This window comes from Rhineura floridana, chromosome 1 (genome assembly GCF_030035675.1).
Source record: "Rhineura floridana isolate rRhiFlo1 chromosome 1, rRhiFlo1.hap2, whole genome shotgun sequence".
NCBI lineage: Eukaryota > Metazoa > Chordata > Lepidosauria > Squamata > Rhineuridae > Rhineura > Rhineura floridana.
Window position 1 is genome coordinate 184,261,418 of NC_084480.1, and position 26,968 is coordinate 184,288,385.

The 26,968-nt window shown below is 42.3% G+C and overlaps 1 protein-coding gene across 7 annotated transcripts in view; it reads left to right on the forward strand.

The window, feature by feature from the left end:
- ELP2 (elongator acetyltransferase complex subunit 2) overlaps window positions 1–26,968 on the forward strand; it is a 68,959-nt gene that overhangs the window by 17,050 nt on the left and 24,941 nt on the right. For all 7 annotated transcript variants that reach the window (XM_061588981.1, XM_061588956.1, XM_061588965.1 and 4 more), the window contains 9 exons: window positions 881–1,024; window positions 2,155–2,250; window positions 3,632–3,732; window positions 6,425–6,556; window positions 7,408–7,557; window positions 8,185–8,373; window positions 10,676–10,745; window positions 13,559–13,657; window positions 13,793–13,850. In XM_061588981.1, the coding sequence (XP_061444965.1) occupies window positions 881–1,024; window positions 2,155–2,250; window positions 3,632–3,732; window positions 6,425–6,556; window positions 7,408–7,557; window positions 8,185–8,373; window positions 10,676–10,745; window positions 13,559–13,657; window positions 13,793–13,850 (1,039 nt within the window). The remainder of the gene's footprint in view (window positions 1–880; window positions 1,025–2,154; window positions 2,251–3,631; window positions 3,733–6,424; window positions 6,557–7,407; window positions 7,558–8,184; window positions 8,374–10,675; window positions 10,746–13,558; window positions 13,658–13,792; window positions 13,851–26,968) is intronic.

The following is a 26,968-nucleotide window of genomic DNA, read 5'->3' on the forward strand; positions in this document are numbered from 1 at the left end:
TTCAGTTTAGAGGCAGGAGAACATTTATAAGTGTCTTTCAGGGTAGAAGCTCCAGACTCAAGCTTTGTTGAAACAAAGATGGACAATGGGGCCTTCCAATGCAGGTGCTTGGTCCAGCACTTTTTAAATGGTAGCTGAGATTTTTGGGAAACTAGATTCTATCCCCACTTCTACACTCTGCACTTTTCCTGCTCTCCCATGGAATCCCAGCATATATGTAGCCCTGGCCAGAACTTGCAACTTTGCTCTATGTAGCACATGTTGGAAATAGCTATGCCTTCATGATCCTTTTTCTCTCTGTGTAGCAAAGATATAGACCTTTCTGTGAGATTCATAACCACAAAGAGCCATGTGTGCAAGCCAAGAGCTTGTGTGTTCATGATGACTTGGAAGATACTGAAAATTTTCTTCCCTGAAAAACAGCTTAGAACTGTCTTTCTGCAAACAGCTAATTGTGCCAAATTATGCAAACCTACAGAAGCTTTAGATTATGTTAGGCATTTCTTTAATATTGTAGTTAGTAGAGATGTAAAGGCCTGGAAAAACTCTGGGATTTTTTTTTTTAAAAAAAATTTCCCCTGTTTTTCCCTCCTGAAGCTTTCTTGTGTTTTTTTTCCCTTGAAAAATTGAAAGAAAATGGGAAAAACACATTTCTCTCCCCCCTGAATTTTTCTGTTTTTTTTCCCCAGGCCTTCACATCTCTAGTAGTTAGTATGACCATGTGATGTGCATCCTGCTTCACACTCCTTAGTGCTAACATGCACTACAGCAAAGTGTTTATTTTGGTATTGGTTAGCAACTTGCCCGTGGTAATACTGATTTTGCTTTGCAATTCCCTGCTTGAAATGTTCCTCTTTTCATTGATTTAACTTTGCAAAAGATGGAGATCTGTTCTTGGCAAGCTGTTCTCAGGATTGTCTGATAAGAATCTGGAAGATGCATGTAACTTCAGCGCTTGTGGAACCCCAAGATGAGGACACTATCAGGTTGAAGGAGAACATTTTCACTGTGAAAAATAACAGTGGTAGGTCTGTACTTTATGAATAGTTGTTTTTTCCTGATGCAATTTGTAATTGTTTTCAGAAGGGTTAAAAGAAAATGTGTTCGAGATTCACCTTTCCTGGGAAGAAGTAGCGAACAGGATGTTTTACAACTGTATTAGCAAATGAGCTAAGATAGATCTGGCTTTTCTAAATGCTTTATTTTCTCTAACCTCACAAACTCTCTTCCACTCCTATGACATCAATTTCTATTCCTGGGCAGGGATTTAACTTTCTCTTATATACCCTTGTCATTAGTAGAGAAATTGTACAGAGAAACACATCACACCAACTCATTCTACTGATAACTTGTTGCTTTATACATATCTCTCTTATCAATAGGGTCCTAACTTTTGTGTGTATTTGGGAGGTGTACCTGCATCCAGCACTCAGGAAGTGCAGAAGTGATCCTGTACCACCATATCAGTTATCTACATAAAGTCTGGGTGCTTCTTGACAGCTTGTTAGCATAATTCTATATTGTCCTTGCTTTTCCATACAAAACCATAGTTTGTTTATTATCCTTCTGGACTGCCCTTCATCCGAGGGTGATGTGCAAATAAAATAAAAAACAAAAACAGTATAACATTAAATTAATAAACATTGAAAACATTGAAAAGCAGCTAATAGAGAAAAACAACCAATAGACAATTCAGCAGTGGACAGGAAGGTGCTATCTCAGGCTTTGTCGAATACCTGTATAAAGAGGTATGTTTTTAGCTGACAGTGAAAAGTTAATAGTGAGGAAATCACCTACTTCTTCAGAGGGAAGGAGTTCCACAGCCAGGGCACCATCCCAGATAAGACCCTATCCTACATCATCATATAATATGTACTACCCTTTGTTGGGATGATGAGAACCTTTCCTGCAGAATGCAAGGCTCACATCAGTGACAAGAAGGGACGTGTTGGGGTGTTTAGTTCAGATTTAGTTTTTGTTTGCATCTGATTGATTTCAGGGAATGTAACAGAATTATCTTGTGACGTTATCATATGGGGCTGTCTGACGGGATGATAGCTGGTTTCATACACTGAAAAAAACTTGACTACGTCGTTGGCTCTGTATCAGTTATAGCCTTGAAGATTTTTAATTATGTTTTTTGCTCTGTGGTAGGTTCAAACACATCTTTTGCTGTTACACTGGATTCTGTATTAGCTGGACATGAAAACTTGGTATATGCCATTCATTGGCAGCCTTCCTTCTCCAAAGGTAAGAAGAAGCCTAGCTCAGTGGCAGGGCATTCTCCTTGCATTCAGAAGCTCCCAGGTTCAGTCCTGGCATCTCCAGGTAAAGCTGGGATAGAGGTCCCTGCCTGAAACCCTGGAGAGCCACTGCCAGTCAGTGGAGACAATACTGAGCTAGAAGGACCGATGGTCTGACTCAGTAAAAGGCAGCTTCCTATATTCCTAAGCATGCTAGTTGCCATTTTGGGGATAACTAGATATGGTGCAGAATGTGGGCTTGCTGCTGAAAATGGCAACCCCATGCTAAGTTCTCCCTTCTCTCCCTGGTAATGTGACATCACATTGTGCTATTTGCCCACTCCACTGAGGGCAGCCACTGACATGCGGTAGAGGCTGGGATTTGCGGGACTTGATGTCGCTTCACACACAACATGTGGTGACGGTGGTGGGAATGGAGGACTTGGCATCCCTGTCTTCTCCATTTCCTCTAGTTGTGCCCTCTTGCATAGATAGTGTAATCTTATCAGTATGGTGATGCTGTGTGCAATAGCTTCCTGTGCTGCATTTAAGGCAACCTCTATATGATTCAGTGGCTCAGTTGTATCTCATTAATTCCTTCCAGTGCTTTTCCGTAATCTGATTTAATGTGGGTATGGACGTGGGTTATTCTGCACTGATTTTAAAGCTGATACAGCCTTAACATTGCCAGCTGCTGAATCATGGCAATAATTACAGTGACCATCAACCTTTCCAGACCCAGAAATTGCATATAACACCTATATGGTAGCTAGTTTTTAATGTTTTTATTTATTTATTTATTTATACCCCGCCCTTCCTTCCAGCAGGAGCCCAGGGCAGCCTTTTTAATGTGTATCTAGATTTGTCTTTCTCTCTTTCCACCTTTCTTCTCATTCCAAAAGATTGGCATGGCTTTGCCAGTGCAGCCCACCTTAAGACAGATCTCATTCTGTGATTTACCAGTTAGTGGGTCATGATTCACCAGTTAAAGATCAATGAATCACACAGTGGCCTGTTCCAAATAATGACTATACTTGGCTTTTGGGGGGATAGTGTTTTCTCTCTTGTGATTGCAGCTGAATTTGTGCAACTGAAATGTATGAGAGGAGAATACCCATCTGCAAATGTTACATTTTAAAGTAGGGGTGGTAGACAAATGTGGCAGTACCTAGTCTTCAATACACAAGACTTGTCCATGCACCCTCCTTAGTACACTGCAAATTGCAACTACTAATTTCTCCCCTCTTCAGCCTAGTACAGTTTGTTCTGCAGCATGCCTTGGCAGAGTTATCTTTGATTAGTCCTTTGCTTTTCCTTACCAACTCGGTATTTGAGAAAAAAGCACACTAATGTCTTCTACAAGGATAATTTTTTTCCTTGCACTCTAGATGGCAGGATGGAACAGCCAATGAGGTTGCTGTCTGCTTCAATGGACAAAACTGTGATCCTGTGGGCTCCAGATGATGAATCTGGGCTGTGGTTGGAACAGGTTAGCCATGGTTGTTGGTTCCCCCCCCCACTTTCCTTGTTTGCTCACCCCTTGCCCCTCAGCTTGATAAATCAAATAAAGGGAATATGAAGTCATATCCAAGTCCAAAAAGGATTCAGGCAGAAATTTTAATTGTAGCAGGCTGTTCCTTCAGAGGAAGGACAAAAGAGCAACATTCTGCAGTATTTAGAACTCAACAAACTGATTCTTAAAAGCAGTACTGTAGTTAAAGACCTGCATGTATATGAGGGCAGGGAGGAGGCCATGCACACATGGACACTCATCCTGCCTGCCTGACCCCATTAGAGTAGTTGAGAACTTGTCTTATATTTTCTACTTGGTTTCCTCTGAATGTGAGGGCTGGAATCCTTTTATTTTTTTTAAGAAACGTTTGACTTCTCTGATGGCACTATGAGATGTCCCCAGCATCTGGTATCTGGAGGTATACTGCTTCTGTATATGAAGGTTCTATTTAGCTATTATTGCTAATAGACATGCATAGACTGCCTTCTGCAGGTGGTATTCACCTAACTCAGTGGTTCGCAATCTTTATAAGTACAGGACTCCCTTTGTAAGCTCAAACAATTTCATGACCTCCCCACATGCTAATTGTAATTTTAGCCTCTGTTAATTGAAAAAATAGTGCGTGATAAAATCACATTTCCAAATATCCCTTTCCATAAAAAGCTCCCTGCAGACAGGGAGGTGTTGCTTTCTTTTCTTAATGCAAAGATCCAATCAAATTGGGATCCGCCTCCACCCCAACACTCTGAAGATGTACAGTCTTGTCTCCCAAAACCAGTGGGTTATAGTGTTGGACTAAGATCCAAGTTCAAATCCCCTCCCAGCCATGAAGCCCACTGGGTGACCTTGGACCAAACACAGTCTCTCAGCCTGACCTATTTCACAGGGCTGGTGTAAGGATAAAATGGAAAGGGGACGACGACCATGTGACCACCTTGAGCAACTTAAGAGGAAAGGTGGGATATAAATGCAATTATAAATAAATAAATAAATAAATACATTTCAGCTGCAGTATGTGGACCCCAGACTCAGCCAACCTGCTGAGCTTTTTTTTAAATCATCATCATCATCATCATCAAGAAACAGCAATACAGTAGTGGTGGGGATGCTAGATTGTGAAGACAAAAGAGTGGATAGGTTGAGGAGGGGTGTTAGTGCTTTTAGGCCTTGGGATGATCATCAGAACTGATAATTTGGTTAGTGTGCACTTGGGGAATGAGAGTGGAGCAGAAGACAGATCAGCGCATGCACATGCACAAACACACCTGCCCCTCCTGCAAGTATCTGCAGGCATGCATGCATCTGGGCACGTGGGAGGAGTGAAGCCCTCAACTGCTGTAGCATCTTGGAGAGAGAGATTGGAGGGGCAGAGTGTAGGTGGAAGGGGGGACACTGGCACACACACTTAGCCTCAGAGATGGGGGGGGCGAGTAAGTCCTGAGCTTCCTCACTGCTCTTTGGCTCTGCCTGGGCCGAAGGCAAGATCTGGGCAGTCTCGCAAATAAGAATAATTTTTAAAAGGAAGTGGCAGCAAAGCAGGAGTCAAGAAAGGCAGGCAGGCTGGCTGCCAGGAAGCAAAGGGGAAAGCAACCTTTCCTTGCAGCCTTGCTTCTTTTTGCTTCATTAAAAGCCTTTTCCTCTCATTCTGAGTAAGAGCATTGTAAGCTGTGGCAGTGTGAGGAGACGGGATAGGAATCCCCTCTTCTTCCTGGTAGCACCTCCCTCAGCCTTCTTTGGCATCTGCCATGTGTGGTAGAGGCAGATGCCTGCACTTGGTGTGCCTGAAAGATGCTCTAGTGCTTCAGCAAAGTCCTCCCCTCTCATTTGAAGCAAGGGGGGGGTGTCTGGAGAGGAGAGCAGACAGCGTCCAGGTAGTGAAAACTTTTTTTAAAACATCAGTAATTCATTTCTTTACTGTTCGCGGGCCCCTCTGGATTAGTTTGTGGCCCCCCTGGGGGTCATGGCCTCCAGGTTGGGAACAAGTGACCTAACTCATCATGTCAGTGTGAGCATTACTCCCCCTTCTTCTCCTCCCCCCATGCTTGACCCTCCCCAAATCTGCTCTGGAGAGTTAGGGAAACTCCTAGAACAGATTTAGGGATTGTGTAGATGGAGGAGAGGGTGGGAGAAAAGTCTTGTTACTCTAGCAGGAATCCTTGCACTGACAGGATCTTGACTGAATGCTATGCTGGATACAACCTTATGAACTTGTCTATTTTTTATATTTTTTTATTGCTAGCTAACCTAATTCCCATCACTTCACCTTGGCCTGAAATGTTAGATTTCTATTGCAGACTGCCTGTGAGTTTGGCCAATAAACCTACAGAACAATTTTTTTAAAATTCAGATATGTTAAAATTCAGTGGCAAATATAAATGGGCATTTGATTCCCCCCCCCCTGCGAAAACATACATTTGTTGCAATATTTTTTCTGTGATGCTTGTAAGTGTATCAAATGTGTGTTTACAGCCTGGATGAATGATGTCTTAATTTTGTCAGGTCATAACATTTGACTGCTGCTACAACATTCTTTTAACTTCTCTTTTGGATGCAATTCTAAACTATAGATGAGGTCTTGTTATTTTGCTTAGAGTTACCTTTTTAGCTGTTATTTAGCAGATTGGCTGGTGATTGGCTTCATGTATTTTGTATTCAATTTCTCAAAAAGGTCCGAGTAGGAGAAGTGGGTGGAAATACGCTTGGTTTTTTTGACTGTCTCTTCAGTCCAGATGGCTCAATGATTCTTGCTCACGCTTTCCATGGAGCACTGCATCTTTGGAAACAGACTTCAGCAAACAAGGCAAGGGAATTTATTTCTGCTGTTAGAGAGAAAAATGTGTGCTAACTCTTGTTTTATAGGAAGCTGTGGCTTTTTGCTCATTAGACACAGCAGATTGGATATCCATTCTGAACACCTCCTTTAAGCTAAAGCACTGATTTTTTTCTTTTCTTTTTTGGACCATAATTAGTAGTAAATGAGATTACATCAGACTGGATCACCAGGGTGTGCCTCTAGGTCTGGGTAGTAAACAAACAAATATGTGAAATTGCCTTATGCTGAGTCAGACCACCTAGTCCATCCATCTGGCCCATTGCGATCTACCCCATGGCAGTTGCTTTCCAAGGCAGCTGTCTGAGGGCAGGACTGAACCTGGGAGCTTCTGCATGGGAAGTGTATGTCCTATTCCCAAGCTATCCCTTAGTAAGCTTGAGGCGTGGAGTGAAAGGCTGTTGGAACAGGATCATATTGCCTTCAATATAACCTTTTTAAACATATACAAATATAAAGTGGTGTATCAGCCAGATATGTTATTTGGAGTTCTCTTGCCCTTCATTGTAATCAGTGAGGTCTGCATATATCACAGGTGGACAACTTTCAGCCCAGGGACCACATGTGGCCTCCATTCTCATTTTATATAGCCCACAGAATGTCCTGAATAGATTAGAGTTCCTTCCTTCCTGTTTGTTTCCTCCTTATTTTTCCTGGCTTTTAGAAGTGCTTCCCCTCTCTTTCTACGTAGTTTCACAACAATTGAAAGGGGCAATATTTTGTTGGTGTTGATGTTGTGCATCACAGTGAGACCTCCATATCTAATATACCTAATTTTAGCTCAGCCACAGCTTATAATATTGATGCTCTTTACTTAACAGAGAGAATGGGCTCCAGAAGTGGTGATTTCAGGGCATTTCAGTGGTGTGCAAGATGTGAAGTGGGATCCAGAAGGAGAATTTATCATCTCTGTTAGTTCTGACCAAACTGCAAGAATCTTTGCTCCGTGGAAAAGAGAGAACAAAGCAGAGGTATTTTTTTTACTCCAAGTTTGCTAAATTGTCTGTAAGTCAATGGATCAAATATTTACCAGCAAAATGTGAAATTGTAACCGTGGCCTGTATCTAATTTCACCAAAACCATTTGCGCTGTACTCTGTAGTTTGCTACTATGATATTACCACAATATTGTGGATGTATACAAATTTGCACTTCTAGCATTGAAAAGAGTCAATTAAAAATAACGTCTCATTTTTTATAGACTTCCTGTTAACTGTTAGTTGTGTCATTGTTCATGCAGCATTCACGTGCTCTATTTTTTTCCTTCAAGGAATAAAGTACAGTATATTAAAGAGAAATTTAGAGCTAGCATGGTATAATAGAAGTTAAACTAGGATACCTGTTCAATTTCCATCAAAGGTCCTTTCCTGCCATCTGTTGCTGTTGCTCATAAGTGGAAAAAGAACCCTGGTGTTTCTAGTGAGGGTTAAATGGAGGCAAGCATGCTGTTTGGAGGCATGGGTTGAATACCCATTTTCAGCAATATTTACTTCTAGAATTTATCCTAGATTACTAAACAAATTTCTCAGTTCTTGCATGCTTCTTCCCTATAGTCCATGACATTGGTACATGTTTACATACAAATGGTTACTTCACTAGGTGTCATGGCATGAAATAGCAAGGCCCCAAGTCCATGGATATGACATGCAGTGTTTAGCGATGACTGGCCGATTTCAATTTGTATCTGGAGCAGATGAGAAAGTGCTTCGAGTATTTACTGCACCTAGGAATTTTATGGAAAACTTCAGCAGCATTTCTGGTATATCTTTGGAGAAACTATATACTGGCGTAAGTGTGTATTTCCTCCCTTTTAAAGAAAAATCAAATACTGTCTTCTTTGCTACCCTAGTTATGCAGTCCTTGAGCACAATAATGTAGAAAGCCCTTCATGACTTGGGACCTAGGTATATGTCAGAGTGTCTCTCCCATTATCAACCAGCTCAAGCCCTGAGATCATAGTAGCTGCTCCCCTTATGGTCCCACAGATGGGTGTTGACCATTGTGTGGGAACCCACGACAGGACTTTTTCCATGGTGGTGCCCTGTTGTGGAACTCCCTCACCTTGAAGGTGTCGAAGGCCGTGACTGATGCCTTTTGGCACATGATGAGGACTTGCTTTTCTCTCAAGTCTTTGGAGGCTGTGCTTAGTTTAATTTTAATTCTTTTTCAACCTCTTGTCTTTTTAAAAATATTTTATACTGATTGTTACTCTTTTACTGTTGGTTTTAAATTGTATTTCTGTGGTTTCTATAAATCTTATCGATCAGGTTTTGATGTAAACTACTGTGAGGTCATCTTTAATGAAAAGTGGTCTACGAGAACACCAAAAAACCAAATAAATAAACAAACTGAATTTAGAGATTTAGCAGGTTTTTTAAAAACGCTGGAGTCCAGCATTGTCCGCAGCTCTCCAAGGCCTCAGGCAGGGGTCTTTCTGTTACCTGAGATCCTTTAACTGGAGATGCTGGGGATTGAACCATGGATCTTCAGTATGTGAAGGAAACTGCTGAGCTATAGTTCCTCCTCTGATTGGAGAACTATATAAAAAAACACATAAGGCTTAGAACTATGGTACTCGTTTACTCATAGGTGAACCAAAATTGTTAGGATCTATATAAGCGGGATTGCTTAAGCATCCTTCTGGGGTCTCTTCCCTGACAGGTTGTTTTTGCTGGACAGTTGTAAATCCTATTAGTGCTACCCTCAATTTATCTACCCCTTTACCCTCGTGAGGTAAATTGAATGTTATGCACTTCTCCACCAGCTCCTCTCTTTTCATTTTTATGTATTCAGCCATTTTGTTGGAGTTCACTCACTCTTTGCCACACACTCTTTGCCAGTCACTCTCACAAGTAATCTTGATTTGTTATTTCTGTTTGCCACACCACTGTTAGGGATTCTCTAGTATTCGTATCTCACTGCTACAGCCAACACCTGTGATGTATTCTCCTGTGTTCGGATCCCACCGCTACTGCCACCACCTGTGACGCCCTTCCCTGGCTCTCCCTGTCAGGTTCCTACCTGCTCGTGGTTACTGCCTGTCACTAGGCACCACCAGGGACTCCACCAGTCCGGACTGTCCTTTTTTATGGTTTCTCTCCCCGCTCTAGCATAGACCTCACCAGATCCCCCTGCTAGGCAGCACCACCAGTCATGTCCTATAACCTGTATTCCCAGAGACTCTGCCTGAGTCTCTCTATCAGGTTACCTCTGTGACTGCGTGCTTAAGCTGTCCCAATCCCTTTGTATCAATGCAGATAATCCTGGTTTGCTCTGAATACTTGTGGTGTTATTCTTCCCTTCCCCGCTTCCACCATTTGTCACTCTTCAGCCTTGGTATTTACCTTACCCTCCCTTCTGGTCTGTGAAACCCCAGCCAAGGATCAGGCCTTTGGTAAACCAAATACAGTATTTATTAAATAACAAAGATAACAAGATTACTTTATAAAGGCACATAAGCATATGGTTTCATCTATTACTATGATACTTGACTTATCATAAACTAGAACTCCCACTCTCTCTTTCTCCACACTCTCCTGACATCCACCTCTCAAACAACTCTCACAAACCCACCAAAACAACCCTCTCACATCCTCCCAGATTTAACTGTCATCCTTCCATTTATACTCTCAGCCATTCTCAACACTCAGCCAATCATCCAGCATTCTACTGCCCATTCACTCCCGCCTCCTCTTTCATTCCACTTACCATGTATCTCCTATACAAACAGCACTTACCATATATACACTAATACAGGAACATCACAAGAACTATATAAAAAAACACATAAGGCTTAGAACTATGGTACTCGCTTACTCATAGGTGAACCAAAATTGTTAGGATCCTTTCACATTATCTAGAAAATTGAAGCTCAGCAGTTCTGAGATAAGAGTTTTGGATTTGGACTTTTCTAGTAATTGGACTGTCTTGGGTAATATGTAGACCAAGATTCAGTTTCTGCCTCATGGAAGGTCAAGCTGAAGGCACACTAAGGAAGGATCATTAAGATTTTTCACAGATTGTGAGATGGACATTTTTTTCCCATGACAGCAAATACCCAATTACTTCTACATAATGTTTTTCTTTGTAGCAAATTATTGATCTTCCAGAAGGGGCTACTGTACCAGCTTTGGGGTTGTCCAATAAGGCTGTCTTTCAAGGTAAGATTTGTGTGTTGTGTGCATGATTTATGTTTTCTCTCTCTGTATGTATGTGTGTGTGTGTGTATAAATATTCACACACATATACATACAGTATATATTCTTCAAATATAACTAATAAAATATGTTTGTATGTTGTTTTTATTATGATTTGTGTTGTGTAGGTTGATGAGAGAGAGGTCTTGATAGGCAGCTGGTCTTTGGTTTGTGCAGGGAGTTGGACACTTTTGCCTTGGTCTAAATTCTGGGAGCAACTCTGATTCCAGCTACAAGGAAGCATTTGAAAGCTTTTCCCTTCCAGGGCAGTTTTCAATAACTAAATTTTATAAGAACATCGGTAAACTTCTGCATCTCCAGTTAAAGGGACCTTGCAGAAGCTGATGGGAAAGAGCCTAAGATGCTGAAGACTGGCCCCTGCCAGTCATAAGAAGAGACCCTGTCGGGCTAGATGGACAAATAGTCCAATATGGCATCAGGCAGTTTCCTAGGTTCCAAGAATCAGGAATTGGTTAGTTCTTGTCAGGCCCCTAAAGGGATGTTATGATTGCAACTATTTCTGTGACAAAAATGACATGGATGGAGCAGTCCAAATATTGGCTGAGCAGCAGTGTTGTGTGACAGAATGCCATAGCAACTGCTGTGTCCACAACCCTGGCGGTCATGTTGGCCAAGGTGGAAGGTGGGGGTAGAGCAGGCAAAGCCCTGCAACATTCTGCACCTGCTTAGAGTCAAGTCACTGGAGTTGAACTGGCTTGGGATCCCAGTCTCTCCTCGCCCACTCCCACAGAACGCCCTGTTTGGGGGCTTTCCATGGGATGCTGTTGATAGGAATCCTGCCTGCTGCACTCTTGCCAGACAGGATGCACTGGAGGAGTGGTGTTGGTGTCACTCTGTGGTGAAGACTGGTGGAGCTGTTTTGAGCTAGACAGAGAGGAGACATCTGATTCATCCAAACCCTCCTCCAGTGTGGTAGATTGGATTGCTGTCTATGACTATCCAAGTATGTAGCTTCTTTTTGTCGTACATCCTTCAGTTATCTGGTATTGTGACAATCCTATGCATACTACCGTTTGCCATTCTGTTCTCTGTGGCTACCAGAATTAATGATCACTTGTTCAAAAGTTCTTTTTAGTATTCATTTTGTGCAGTGAAATTACTGTCTTATTATTTCATAGCCCACCCTGCTCTTGAAACTTGTATTTTACAAAGCAAATGAAATCAGGATGACAGGAATGTGCTTCAATTCTTGGGTGCTACATGTTCCCATGTTGAGATCCATTAACAGCTCATGTATTTTTTCTGAAAACTTAATCCTTGAACACAACTAGTTAAAGTCTCTGAATGCCACACTTGATGACTCACCCCCATACTTGATGGCTGGGTAAAATTATTCTGTATATTTTAAGCTTTTCTTTTTTTGAATGAATCTTCTTTCCTTTCTTAATAAAGTTAGTGTGATTGTTATGAAACTGCAAGCTGCATATGCTGCAGGAATAGCTCAAGGGGAGCTCAAGAGGACTGGGGGTGTAACAAAAGCCAGAGTGGAGGTACAGAAACATTCACACTCCCAGGGTCCTCAGCCTTCCACTTCAATGGGGCAATAAGAAATGCAAACAGCTGAGTTAATTCTATGTACTGTACTATAATACAGAAGGTAGAAGTTTCTGGAATACTTCTGGTCCTGAAAAAGAAATGAGCGAGTGTTTAAACATGGCACAGATTAAGAAGTCTAGAGCAGTATGTTCTAGTCTTTGGGCCTAGTTCTGAAAAGCTACATTTCACTTGGACTCCAGAAAGCATCAAAAATCAAAGAAATTACACAAAACTAACATTTAAGAAGTTCATGATTATGACAGGTGAGGGTGTATGCATGTATGTAGAGGGAGATCTGTGGTGTGTGTGTGTGTTGTATCTTTGCATGTTCTCTGCACAGATACATATAGCGTTTTACTAAATGGGATCCTGAGGGAGGGCTGAACCATGCTGTTTAACCACAACAATTTCCCCAAAGTGCAGAACTTTTCTTTTCCCCACAGGAATCAGAAATGGGCTACATTTGGGGGGTTTATCATTGGAGCCTGAACCTGCTGCTTGCACTTTCTGACCTCACCCACTGTGAATCATGCTTTCTTCCATCTGCATAGCCTTGCATCATTGGACTCATCCTGTGATCTGTTTTTGTTTTTTGTTTTGGTCATACTGCTGGGTGGTGACAGAGTGGGAGCTGGCTCACAATTTCTTTTTGATATAATGTGCTTTCTATACAGTCATATGCTGGAACTGGGGAAAGTATAAGGTGGAAAAGTCAGTAGAAAGCTGACCAAGAGAAAGCATGCTAAAGTTTTTAGCGGAACTGTAATGATATCTGTTAGGCAACCGATTTGATAAGTCACATTTCTGTATGAACTCCTGTTCCGCTTTCTTTTGTCCACTTAATTTGATCTTCCTAAGAACAGTAATGGTGGTTCTGAGCATGTAGAACCTGTCTCAGTCATACTGTACTTTTTGCACTTTGGCCCCATTTTAGAGTGGATGAATGGGTCTGGGATGCCACATGAGATCAGGAGTAAGCTATACCAGCTTATTTCAGTCTTCTTTCCAGGTCCTGCTTTGGTTTGTGCCATGAGGCCACAATATTTTACCTTGCATTGTAACATTTCATAATCTTTCTATCCCAATGTAATTGGATTATGGACCAGTTTTTATTTAGATCATTTACCTGAAAATTGAGGTTTTTTCTGTTTAATATTTTGTTAACCATTCCATATTTGGCATGTTATGTACTTGCTGACTTTAAACATTATCTCTTACAGCTGGAGATACAGCAGCTCAGACAACTGAAGAGGAGGAAAAACTTAGCAATGCTTCCAGTCAGTATCATGAAAATTACTTTCAGCCATGTCATTTCACAGGTATGCAACATGTTAAAATGCTGTATATAGTTCAGGAATGAAGTTAAGAAATTGATACTTGAGAGAACAGATGAAAAGGGGGAGATGGTGTGCAGGGGGGAAATGCATGGTTCTAAACCAAATTATTTCTTCCAGAACCCCCTACTGAAGATCATCTCTTGCAGAACACGCTATGGCCTGAAACCCAAAAGTTGTAAGTTGCTTTGTTTATCAATTTAGAATCAAATAGTTAAAACGCTTTCCATGTTTTTCTAATTCATCTTAAGTCATCTTCCCACAAGTGGTCCTGATCATTCCCTCTTTAATTTGGAGTTGTTTTGTGTTAAGTTAGGGCCTAATGAATGAATGTACTTATTAAAAACCACATTTGCATCCCACTCTTCATTGAGGAAATTCAGAGTCGCCTCTGAAGACTGCTCAGAAACTTAAATTGGTACAAAGAGCTGCAGCCAGAATGTTAACTGGAGCCGGGCTCAGGGAACATACAACCCCTTTGCTATACCAGCTCCACTGGCTGCCAATATGTTTCCGGGCACAATTCAAAGTGCTGGTTTTGACCTATAAAGCCTTATATGGCTTAGGTCCAGGTTATCTGTTAGACTGTATCTCCCTCTATGAACCTGCCCGGACTCTAAGATCTTCCAGTGAGGCCTTACCAACTATTCCATCCTTTTCACAAGTCCTTCTTGCAAAGACACAGAATATGGCTTTTTCGTTGGCCGCCCCCAGATTGTGGAATTCCCTCCCTAGTGAAGTACGATTAGCCTCCTCGCTTTTGTCCTTCCATGCTAAGGTGAAGACGATCCTTTTTAGAAGAGCTTTTAATTGAATTGGTTAATTAATTGTACCTGATTTAATTCATTCTAACTGTTTTTAATTTTGTATATTTACTGTTTTAATCTTTTTTATAATTATTCCTGTAAGCCGCCCTGAGTTCTTTGGAAAAAGGGCGGGGTAAAAATATTTTAAATAAATAAATATTAGTGTCTTAGATTTTAACCCCACAACAGCCTAGGCCTTTAGCCAGTATAGGATACAGATATTCCATAACAACATTTAGCATCTAATCTATAAACATATTAAAAGCAATTCTAACACAGACACAGACTGGTCTACCCCATCCCAAGGGCTTGGAGCAAGTTACAGTATGCTAATTACCCTGCCCTATCAATTTGCCATTTAACAGTCAGTTTGAATAAAGAGATCTTATGCTGCTTCTGGAAGACCTGCTTGCTCAGGCTTTGGTGAGTTTCTAGGGGTTCTTTGTAAACCCCCAAAGATGTCATCATCCTCATTATTGATTATGATGATATTATTGTTAATGTAATCTTGCTGATAGAGAACTGAGAGAGAGTGACTTCCCTAAGGATATAATTTCCAAAACTAAGAAGAGGTCAGCCTTGAACCTGTGACCTTCTGGCTTACTGATGGCATATTTTAGCTGCTTGGTAAATGTGAAGCAGTTGTTTTATTGATCCTGAGTACCACCCCTCCTGAAACTGAGCAACAGACAGTAGGTGACTGAGGGGCTGCTTGCCTGAAACAAGTGCTTTTAGGAGCTCTGTGCTCAGTGAAAGAGTTGCTAAATTGGATGAAATATGCGTGTATTTGATATAGGATTTATAGCCTCTTGACAGAGATCTGGCAACAGATTTTTTGCCTTCAGGTTCAGTGAGGTGTGGTCCACCATCCTAGAACAAATCTCAGGGAACCTGTTTTACTCTCTGCTTTCTTTGCTTGTTGCAAATGCCTTAAAGGTGCTTTAAATTGAGGCAGCTGTCTTTGTAGAGCATGCCAGTGTTTCACAGTCTCTCAATCTTGGCAGGCTGAAGGTGGTATGGGTGCCATGATGTCAAGCAATTTGGCTATCTGCTGAATCTGAGCAGCGGAGCCTGGAAATACTCTCAGGACTGGGAAATCCTTGTATGATTTGATCACTCCCCTTGTTTTTGGTGGTCCCAAGTAGGTAGCAAAACCCAAACACTGCAATATTGCCTGCTATTCATGAGTGGCGAGCTGCATTCGGCTTGGTAGGTCATAAATTGTGCAGGTCTGAGTCATGATAACATGATTGTCTTACCCCTTATCTAACGTACCGATCACTGTGCTCTGCAGGAGGTCCATTCCACACAACATACAGTAGGGCACCGCTTTACGGCGCTTCGCTTTACAGCAATTCGCTAATGTGGCGGCTTTCAATTAGGGAAAGTCCCTGCATTAAGGCGCTTGTTCCGTTTTTACGGCGGTTTTTTCCGTTGCGTGTCATTTTGACATCATTTTTGCGCAATGCGTCCGATTATCGTCAATGGGTTTTGCTTTACAGCGATTTCTGCTTTACGGCAGGGGTCTGGAACTGAACCCACCGTAAGAGCGGGGCCCGCCTGTAGGAAGCAGAGCTTTAGTATTGGCACCTACCCTTTGGAATTTCCTGCCCTTAAATATTACACAAGTGCCATCTCTGTTGTCTTTTTGGCGCCTGCTTAAAACATTCCTCTTTCAACAAACCTTTTAAGTAGAGACCTTATCCTAGTCTACGTCTGTGGTAGATTTGCTTTTTAATATCTTTTTAAAGATTTTGTTTTTAAAAAGAGGTTTTAAAGATGTTTTGTTTTTAAGATGTTTTAAGTGTTTTGTCCCTTGTCTGCCGCCCTGGGCTCCTTCTTAATAATAACAATAAGAAGAAGAATGGGGAAGTAGGTTTCTGCTGCACCCAGGCAGACAGACATCCTGGAAATGTTTCTGGTAGAGGGCAGGTAGAAGCTCAGTCTGCAGTACATGTTACCATTTTAAAATGATCATTCAGGAAGTGCATTGATTACTATTAGGTGATATTGTACGCAGTTTAAGATCACAAGTGGCAGGATAGCTGCTCTCACTTTGAAAATCTAAAAGTCAGGCCTTATTTGCATCTGTTGCTAACCCTAACTGGTATTAATGGGCCCTTGTAAAGCAGAGAGCGGAAATTCTATAGCTGGAGGGACATGCGATATTTCTCTTCCTGACACTTCTAGCCTTTCCTGGTAAAATAGGGTGGTCAAGTATAATGGAGGACAGGGCTTTTGTACCTTTAGCTGTTGTGCAGAAGGAGGGATTTTGGCAAGTTCAACGTCATCATATGGGAATGAAAAATGCTACGATAGCTGAGTGTCCCTCTTTTATACAACTTAGCGGCTGGGTGGTTAAGTTTGGGCTGGGGAGTGATGGGGTTTAAATTACTCAGTCAATCATGTGGCTTATTAGGGGACTTCAGGCCAACCACTCTCAACCTAACCGGGGTTGATGTTGCTCTACTTCATCCTTGCCTTCATACTGCTCCAAATTCCTTTAATGAAGGTCAGGATAATAGCTAATCAGTAACTAGGTAACTGAATACACTTAGTAAATAAATAACAATGGTACACAAGCCCTGTCTTTGTATCTGGAGGAAAGGAACAGCAGGATTTGAGTTTTTTGAAAACAGAAGAATTTTTAAACCTGTAATAATCCTTGTAGGTTTTAGAAGTGAACTCTGATGAACTCAGAAGTGGGACTCTCAAAGGTCTGCCTTTTGCTATCTGTCTAATGGTACTCTGAGGGAAAATCTTTACATTCAGCTGCAAACTCATTATTGTGAGAATGTCAGGAACAGGTAGCAACAATGTACATTTAATAAGCTTGATGTTTCCCAAATGCAGTGAAGAGATAGTGTGCTTGTCATAGGGACTGTCACAAAGAAAAGGGAATTGTTTCTCTAACCAAGGCTGTAATTTATCAAATAACGCACCAAACAGATCTGTTTTGTTTTGCTCAGATACAGTCACCATTTATTTATATATTTATTTGGTCAATTTATGAGCCCCCTCCCCCAATCTAGCAATCCCAGGGTGAGTTATACTTTAAAACAACCATGAAGTCAATTGAATGCAATATAACAAACATCCAGAGTCTCATTTAGTCTGTTTAATTCATGTAACTTTCCACCTAATTAGAGATGGAAAAACCTCTTCAGCACTGAGAGAATTGCTGGTTGCATCTCATGATCGCAAGGATTAATTTATCTGATATATAAATATAAAAATGTTACAATAATAATTGTTATAAATGTGGTGGCGTTGTTTGAAACAGTTTCACCAGTGAGATTATATGATGATAATGATGATAATTTTACTTCTCATGTCTACAATGTGGCGATGCCTGTGGGCACTACAAAGCCTCCAAAGCCCTCTGTTATTCATCATCATCATTGGTATCATTTTAAAAGTGAGGGGTTGTTTGGGAGGATGCCGGCTTTTTTTTGGTTTTGTGTTTGATTAGTTTTGCGACGTGTGCAGGTTGGTGGGACTGAGCATCACTAGTTTTTCTTTGGTGACATGGGTATTTTTTGGTATCCACAACAGTTTCTTAGATTTCCATATATACCCCCAAGGCCTCAAATTAAATTAAATTAAAACCCTATTTTAATTTATGCCTCACCTTATTCTGAGGGTTCAGGGAAGCAAACACCAGTTGTAAATTATATATATGGATCCATGTTATTAAGAGGATCCATGGGATCCTCAATAAACTTAGACGACATAATTGGAACCAAGATGAGGAAGTGTGTGTGTGTGTGTGTGAGTGTGAGGGGGAGAGGGAGGGGGAGAGGGAGGGGGAGAGGGAGAGGGAGGGGGAGAGGGAGGGGGAGGGAGAGGGAGGGGGAGGGAGGGAGAGAGGGAGAGCGGGAGAGCGGGAGAGAGGGGAGGGAGGGGGAGGGGGAGAGGGAGGGGGAGGGGGAGAGATTGATTAGAAACTAACAATAGCAGCAAAAATGACACAAATCTTCCAAAGAGGCAGTGGTGGGGAGGCCACGGATGGGGCAACTCCCAGCTGTTCCAGGAGCAGGAAGGGTGATGTCTGTGCCTCCTTCTAGTCCCCATTTTCACTCCTTGGGCCTGCTAGTTGTCTATTCAGATGAATTCAATGGGACTTACTCTGAAGTAAGTAATGTTAGGATTGCTAAATTACGTGATCAAGCTAAACCCAAAAACAATCAGTCAGGCCCTTGAAATCATGAAATTTCTTCCCACCAAAAAAAGTAATAAATATGAGCTTCATTTTTTGCTTTTTATTCCTGCGATAATTGACACTGAATGGCAACCTGGTCTACAGAATAACATGTTGAACATTTGAGACTGGATTTCAAATTTCAGCTTGTCTCAGGACTCGCCTCTTTCCCTTGGACAATTCTTATATACCTCATAATCAGGCTTGATACTTATGTTTATGAGTCAGCAATTCTCTTTGCGTGATAGTGGAGGAGCAAGCGTGTGCTTCTCTCCATTGCACACATAGGCCCTGTTTACACGTTACATTCAATGAGTGTACAGTCTTGAGTACACAAGTAGTTGAGCTGCACACTCGTACAGTTGTTCACATGTAGCATTCAGTGAGTGTACAATCTCCATTATATACACATTTGCTGCCAGGAAAAGAAAATGGCTTCAATGACACTTATTAAATGTGCCATTGAAGCAATTCCCTACTGGCAACAAGGCAAGGCATGCTGGGTCTGTTAAACTTCCTGAAACTGTTTCCTGTCAAGGCTTACATTCAATAGAAAGAGTTTTGGCAGAAAGGAGAATGTAGTTTTACTCTTCACATTTTTCCTGCAGATTCTTAAGTTTTAAAATTAAAACACCAACTTTTAAGAATACTGACTTCTGTAACTATCATAATTGTAGCTGTTAAACTATTGCATTTTCATTGCCTGTTATTCTTAAAAAACAAAGCCCTGGGCTAAGAATTATTTAATTCTGAGTGTATATATTTTGTGGCTTGCTCTGGTTGGTGGATCTTGGGCTTTTGTAATAGTAATAATAATAACAACAACAATAATAATAATAATAAATGCCCAAAAGCTTAAGTCTAACTATCCTGATCTATAGTATTACAACCCTACAAGGCAGGTTTGTGTTACCATAAAACAATGTGATGCAGCTGCTTCTAGTAGCAGTTTCTAATAAAGGCAGCTGTTGCCATATTTGACCATCAGGTGTGTCTAATTTTGATGCATGACACTTGAGGCACTTGAGAGCTGCACAGTGACGAGCAAATCCACAATTGTTTTCTTCTCAGTTTCTGAGTACACAGTAGAAAGGTGACACTGATTTTTTGAGACTACCTTCTTTGGCAATGTTTTGAAGTCTTACCTCTGCCATTGTAGTTTCATTCTTGCAAGCTCTCCTTTGAACCACATTACAACAGTCCTGTAAGGTAGGTCTGTGTCCATACAAATGATTTAGTGCAAGGGTGGCCAGAAGGTAGATTGTAATCTATCGGTAGATCCCTGGGAAATTTGTAGTAAATTGGCAAGAGCTTCTGGCTTCCAGTTGTTTAACAGTAGCAACCAAAGGACAGACACCTGTCTGGAAACTTGACAACTGAAATTAAGAGTGCTTGTGGAAACTAGAAATAGATCTCTGTGTGGAAAGACTGTGAGCTCATCTCAGTTCTGATAACCCTGTGGTCAGCCGCTTCGCAGAGACACCATGTTCTTTCATCCTAGAGGCATGTCTTTTGCATCTGGCTGTAGTTGGTGGCTCTTGTAATCACCACATGTACACTCTTTCTCAAGAGCAGCTGAACCCAGGTACAGGGATCACTGGCCCACTTAAGTGTATGAATTGGGTCTTGATATTCCCTGTTAATAAAATGAAATTCATAAAATCATGCTGGACAAGACTTTCCTTAAGACTGTGTTTTACTGCAATTTTTTTGAAGTAGCAAGCAATGTATTTTGACAGGAAATAAGAAAATATTGTTGGTTCCCAATTGTATTTGTGCAGTATTAATCTTGAAAGAAGCAATGTGAAATAATGTAAAATGTAGACTTAATGTTGCCATAGCAGCAGGAAAAACGGTTAGGAACTGGCTTACTAAAAATAGACCATTTGGCAATTACATTTGCCACCACACCAAAGAAGACTCGTGACACATATATGGAGGAATGTCATATTTATTAAAATATAACACATAATCAATCAAATTCAAATCAGCCAATTAATGAATATCAGATACTTCGGGCAGGTGAGGCTCAACCTATCTATGAGGGTATAGACCCTCCAAACCAGGAGGCAAGTCAGCCACATCGTACTGCAACTCCCCAGTCAAGGATGTGGGAAAACTTCTCCATCCTTGCAATTGGAGTCAGGTATGTGGTTCCAACCTCCGCATCCTGGCCCCGCCGTACAGGCATTCACCATGATGCGCAAGCTGGTCCCACGTGGACACTCCCCAGATCCACACCAGACATTACGCCTTGATGTTTCCCCAGGGGGTGCCCTTTACCAAAATGCCTCAGCCGCCTCAATTTTAATGCCAATTACCTCACCTGCCCGAATTTGATGCCACAAGAGGGGATCAGCTGAAGCTTGGTCCCCTCAACCCAAAGAAAATAGAGCCCCCAAACCCAACCTATAGTCCTCCAATAATAAGTCACAGCCATTCTCCGAGAGATGGACACCATCATCCCGAAACAAATGTGGGGAATGAAAGCGAATCCTGTCGTGTGGGATATAAGCCCCTCCCAATGACAAAACCAAATTCCTGAACCTTCCTATTCACCCACTTTCTGGATCTGTCGATCCTGTTAGGGTGCTGTGCACCCCTCCAAATTCTTCTCACCAGCATATCGGACCACACTAGAACGAGGTCCGGATATGACTGAATGAGTCCAGTGAAATCCCGCATGATCTTGAGCAGCAGATCCATACCTGGCCGCTGCACCAAGTCATTTTCGCCCAAATGAACCACCAGGACATGGGGCCGATTAGTCGATGACATAATACGGCACGCCAAAGGCATTAACGCATCCCACAGCATACCCCTCTGAGCCTCCCAGCTAACTGTTGCTCCAGCAGAAAGCTGCAGCTGCGTCCCGGCAAGAGAAGAGAAGGTCCTCCGATGGGACCAAAACAAAATCGAATGGCCACACAGGACGACCCTTGCAGGCACTGTAAGGCTCAGCACACCTAAGACAAAAGAAAAGAAACAACACATTAGAATCAATACCTGATATAAGACTTAAAAGTGGAAGAACGCCACCTTCCTAACGCCTGGATATCCTCAACGCTCATGCCCACGACGGCAGTGGCTGTAGCCACCCCAATCCGAAAGGAATGCAGCCCATAGACTCCAGCATCGTGACCACTGGCCAACAAGGCCCGCTGAACAACGGCCCAAAATTGAAATTGAGTCAGGGCAGAACCATCCGCGTGTATAAAGAGATAACGCTGGCCCGCTGGCCTGATAGACAAAAATAGACACACTGCAGCAACTGGGCATAATTCAGGAACCTGGCAAACAGTCAATGAAATAATACTGCCACGGCCCTTTTGATCAGTCTTAGAGACTCATAGGGAAAGCCTAACTATATCAGCACCTAATGTGCAATCGCCGAAGCAGAAGGCTTGGTAGGACACATCACGCTTCGAGGAAACTAATACTTCACTAGGGCAAAAAGCACCATAGAACATCGTCAGAGTTACTGCGGCGAACAGGTGCGACTCATACAGCGATGAGCACATAGACCTGAATAAAGGCAGGATCTGAAGGAGGACATCGGGCGTGATTGGCCTCCTTCGGTCAGCGGGCCTGTGGGCAGAACGCAACCAACCCTGAAGGACCTTTCTGACCCTAAAATCTACAGAATGATCCTGCAATCCTCATGCCTTAGAAATAAAGGCCAGCACAGAGAGGAGCCCGGCAATGGTGGAAAAAGAATTATTTTGCCCTTTTAAATATAACATAAACTGCAGCAAATGAGATATAGGAATTGGCCAAACAAAAGGCAGAGCATTGTGGGCTCGAAACGACTGGAATTATTCCAAAGGTACGCTGATACAGTCTCTTGAATGCTGAGAGCAAGGGCAGAAGCTATGGCGGCCCCCACCTCAAATTCCAAAAGCTCCACAGGAAAGGAGGTAACGCTGGCTCGTATAGCCTGAATACTATCTGGACACATGCCCATGAGGGCGATGGCCGCTGCCGGTCCACTTTGAAAAGAATTGCGTTAGTGCGAATCCATCGAGATGTATAATCAGGTAAAACCGGCTTGTATGACCAGAAAGCTTCCAAAAAGCAGGTTTAGGAGGGCAGCGGCAGCAGCCGCTCCTGTATGGAAGAAACGTAACCCTTCCCCTTGGGTATCACACCCATGGGCCCACATGGCCCTGGGAATATACCAAAATTAAAATTGAGTTAATGCATAGCCACTGATACATATAAAAAGATAGCGCTGGCCCGCTGGCCTGACAGAAAGAAAGCTCCTTTAGAGCAAAACCAGACACCGGGTGGGCCATGCGTAGCACCTCAGCTACAACACCCAGCTACTACCGCCCTGGTCCGTAGTGAGTATTTGCACTGAAAACATCACAGAAATGTAAGCGCAGGGCTCCACATGACGTGACTTGCCTTGAAGGCTCATATATTACCAGGGCAAAAGGCTCCCTACAAACCATTAAGGCCACTTCCAGGAATAACTTTCCCTCGTAAAGAGGGAAACACAAAGTGCTGATGGAAGGCAGGAGCATCATGAGTACATCAGGGGTAAATGGCCACATAGAACCGGGCAGCCTTAGGGTGGAGCGCCACAATCACCTTTGAATTTCATGAAGTGGGTTTCAGAATGCGCTTGGCATGGAAATTAAAGGCCAGGCAGAAAGGTGGGCGGATATATTCCTTATGATAACACCCTGCCCCTTTTAGGAGAAGATGAACTATGAAGGTGTAAAACTGATATCGGCCACGCCCGAAGTGGGGGATACCAAGATGGCACAGTTGCATCAGTCTGCAAACCTGGAACATGCCGAGCCATGAGCAAAATATAAGAATGTACATTGCAGAGCAAACGCATGCACAAGGCACATGGCAGAAGTAGAGTTAGGGGTCTGGGGATTTACCAAAGAACCAATAGCTAGGCTGGACCGAAAACGTACCGTGCAGTTCCTAAAGGCAGAAGTCCACACATGTACCACAAGCACTATTGGAAAAAATAGCCCAAGAAAATAAAATCCAGGGAAAACCCCATGCCCCTCACGGAAGCCAGCCATTTCTCAGCACACCAATTGACCTGAAATTAACACCAAAATTCCAGCCACCAACTGCATCAAAGCTTACCTGCAGTTCATCCTCCAGGACAAGTCCTCCCAAACAAAGAACGGCCACTGAGGTCCTTCAAAAAAGTAAGCCACAGGGGATATCCACACACCTCCGATCTGAGACACCACTGAAATAGAAAACGTGAGCACACCACTTCCGTGTTCTCACCAAGGCACTGAATTAATGCTCTGTCAGAGGGAAACGACCTAAAAGGTAAGTACAAGTGACCAAGCAACTCCTGTCAGAAGAAATGACCTAGGAGGTAAATACAAGTGACCAAGCAACTCCTACAATAAAAGGAGTCTGAGCATAGGACCAAAGACATGATGCATAGGATCCACCTTTTTAGGATGGCAATACAAAATCCTCTAAATGTGAACTTGAAATATCATCAAAAAAGGCATTACTGTCCGAGAGAGTGCTTGTGCACAATGGTTTAAACCAGTCACCGGTTGCCAGATAGCTTTGCCTCTAAAAAAGTTAATTGAATATGACAAATGGGCCAGTGTTCAATCACTCTCACATCTGGTCAACAGCACCTGTACAATCCCAGAGACGTGTTGGTCTGGTCATGAAGCGAATGCCCACACAACCTCTGCAGCCTTTCCACCGAAGGTTTGCCTTTAGATGAGAAAACAACAACAACAACTGCCAGCCTGAAGTACAACTGAATATGAATATGACAGGTATCAATCGCTTCTTATGTACAAGACTGCCGTGAAATGGTCATGACTTAAAGGGTGCCTATATATTGTTAAACATATAATATAGAATTGACATTTTTGGAAAAAGTTAACTCGACTTAAACAAGCCCTGCAAAAGCTTCATATTATAGATTTACCAAATGCTAGAGCAGCACTTGAAGCAAGGACCAGTAACTGTCATTTTAAAATGAACATATTTCATTTAGATATTTCAGTGATGAGAACAAAACATATGAAACTACAGGCAACAGAATGCCTTAGGCAACCAAACATATCAAAACATTCCTGCCATACTCCTGCTGAATAAACAACTAATTTTTATCAGCTAATCAGCTACTAGAGATCCTTAAAGAAAATTACAGTTAAACTTAATCCTACAAAAAGCCATACTTCGGATTCAGCGAACTTATAATCTTTTCAATTTAATCATTAGCTTAAACATCTTGGCTTATAATGACAGCCACAACGATGAATTTTAACTGGCTAAGAGCATTTCCTTTAAACTTACATGGCATACATTACCTTTCACTGAATCTCACTATATTAACATATTTTAAAGCCTCATAGGAATAATAAGAGGCAGGATTTTTATTTACCCAGATTAAAATATCTATTATGCCCTCCAAAGATGATATTGCATAGGCATATCATTGTATTGTTATTTTATTTTAAGTTATTTATTATTTTGTATGATACATGGAGCAGAATTAAGAAGCTAAATAATCTAAAACAGCATTATAAGTCAAACCTTGAACTCACCAAGGAACAACAATGAAGCGATCGCAGAACAACCAAATGTAACTGTATTGAGTTCAAGCTAATCGAAATGAAACCCAAACCGTATGAATGGCACTTAATTAATTAATTGATCAATTAAATCAATCAACCAATCAATTATTTATTTATATATTCATATATTTATTTATATTGGCAAAATATGCCCAGGGGAGAAATCAATTAATTGTACCCCACAATGGAATACCCCAAACCCCTAATGAATGAAGCTGCACATAAATAATTGACTGGGAGAAAAAAGGAAGGGGGGGTAATAGAGAAATATGAGCATAGGGCTGCAGGCGCACTGCAAAAACAAACAAACAAGGTGCCCAAGGACCAGCACTACTTAACCCCCTATACTGTACTGCTGTGGCGACTAAATGCGATACGCACGCCAAATCTGCATGACGTAATCAAATTATGTACATATACAATTTTTCTTATTATTTTTATATGGCTTTACTTAAAAATCAATGGGAAACAGCAGGGAACAACTCGCTCCCGGCCTCAACTCCACTCCCAAACCACCCGGCTGGGCCCTGAATGTGGAGGAGATAATGTGCAGCAGGGTGGGAAATTCAAACAAAAGCCGGATGCAGGCCCAGCACTCAGGCCCCAGCTGCAGCAGGCGAGCTGATAAAAGCCGCCAGGCACCCGCCTCCCAGCTGATGTGCGGGAAGAGTTTTACCGGTCTCTACTTGGCTCCCAATCCACCCGGCTGGGTTCTGAGGGTGGGGATAGAACAGACAGCGGGGCGGCAAGTAAACAATGAAGGCAGGCTCAGCGCCGCGACTTTAGCGGCGAGGAACCGCTTGGCGGGCGCCGCTGTTCTGACACGCATGAAGGAGGAATTCCACCCAACAGAAGGCAACGCTGGCTGGCAGAGAGACAGGCAAGCAAAATTTAAACCGGCCCCACGCCCGCTGCCCAGCTGACGCGTGGGAACGGCCAGTGAAGAAGCCAATCTTGAGAGAGCAGCTGCTGCTCAGCGCTGCAATGCAAGCCTGCAAGAGGAGGCACAAGTTGGCATTTCTTGTTAGGGCCGGCTCACAGAGAGGAAGGCTGACCCAACCCCTGCCCCCCAGGCAAGCTGCGGGGAAGAACGAGGGGCCCCCCCACACACTCCCACTTGGAGACAATACAACACCAACGACGACTCAAAGCTGGAGGTTAGTCACAATGTGCTGGAGGATGTAGGAAAGGTGCAGCCCAACAGTGATGGAGTTGGTACACAGCGTGCCGCAAGGCAAAAAAGGCGCGTTTTTAGGGAGGAGCAGGCTGTATATAGCTGCTCAATCCCTCTCCTAAATGGTCAGTGTGCCCCACCTGACCAATTACAAACTTTCTTGAACCTTCTTGAGTCTTCCCATAAATAGGGTGTCGGCAAACACGCCCCCGCAAGAATGCAGGAACGTCATTCTCTGTGAAATACTGTAGCCTCTGCATTAGATTTCATAATAAATTTTTAATTTTGATAAATATTTAAGGAGATAACAGTGCATAGGAATCTATTGAAGTGTTTTAATGCAAAGATTACATTTTATAGTTCAATAAAAATAAGGTTGAACTTTAAAATAATTGCAGAAAATAATCAGGAAACATCCTAAAAATTGCAACGTGTAGCCTCATGCAGTGTTGCTGTCTTTAAACCCATAGTTGTCAGGCTGGTCTTATTACAGGATGAATAAAGGTTAGTATTCCAGGCATTGTAGTT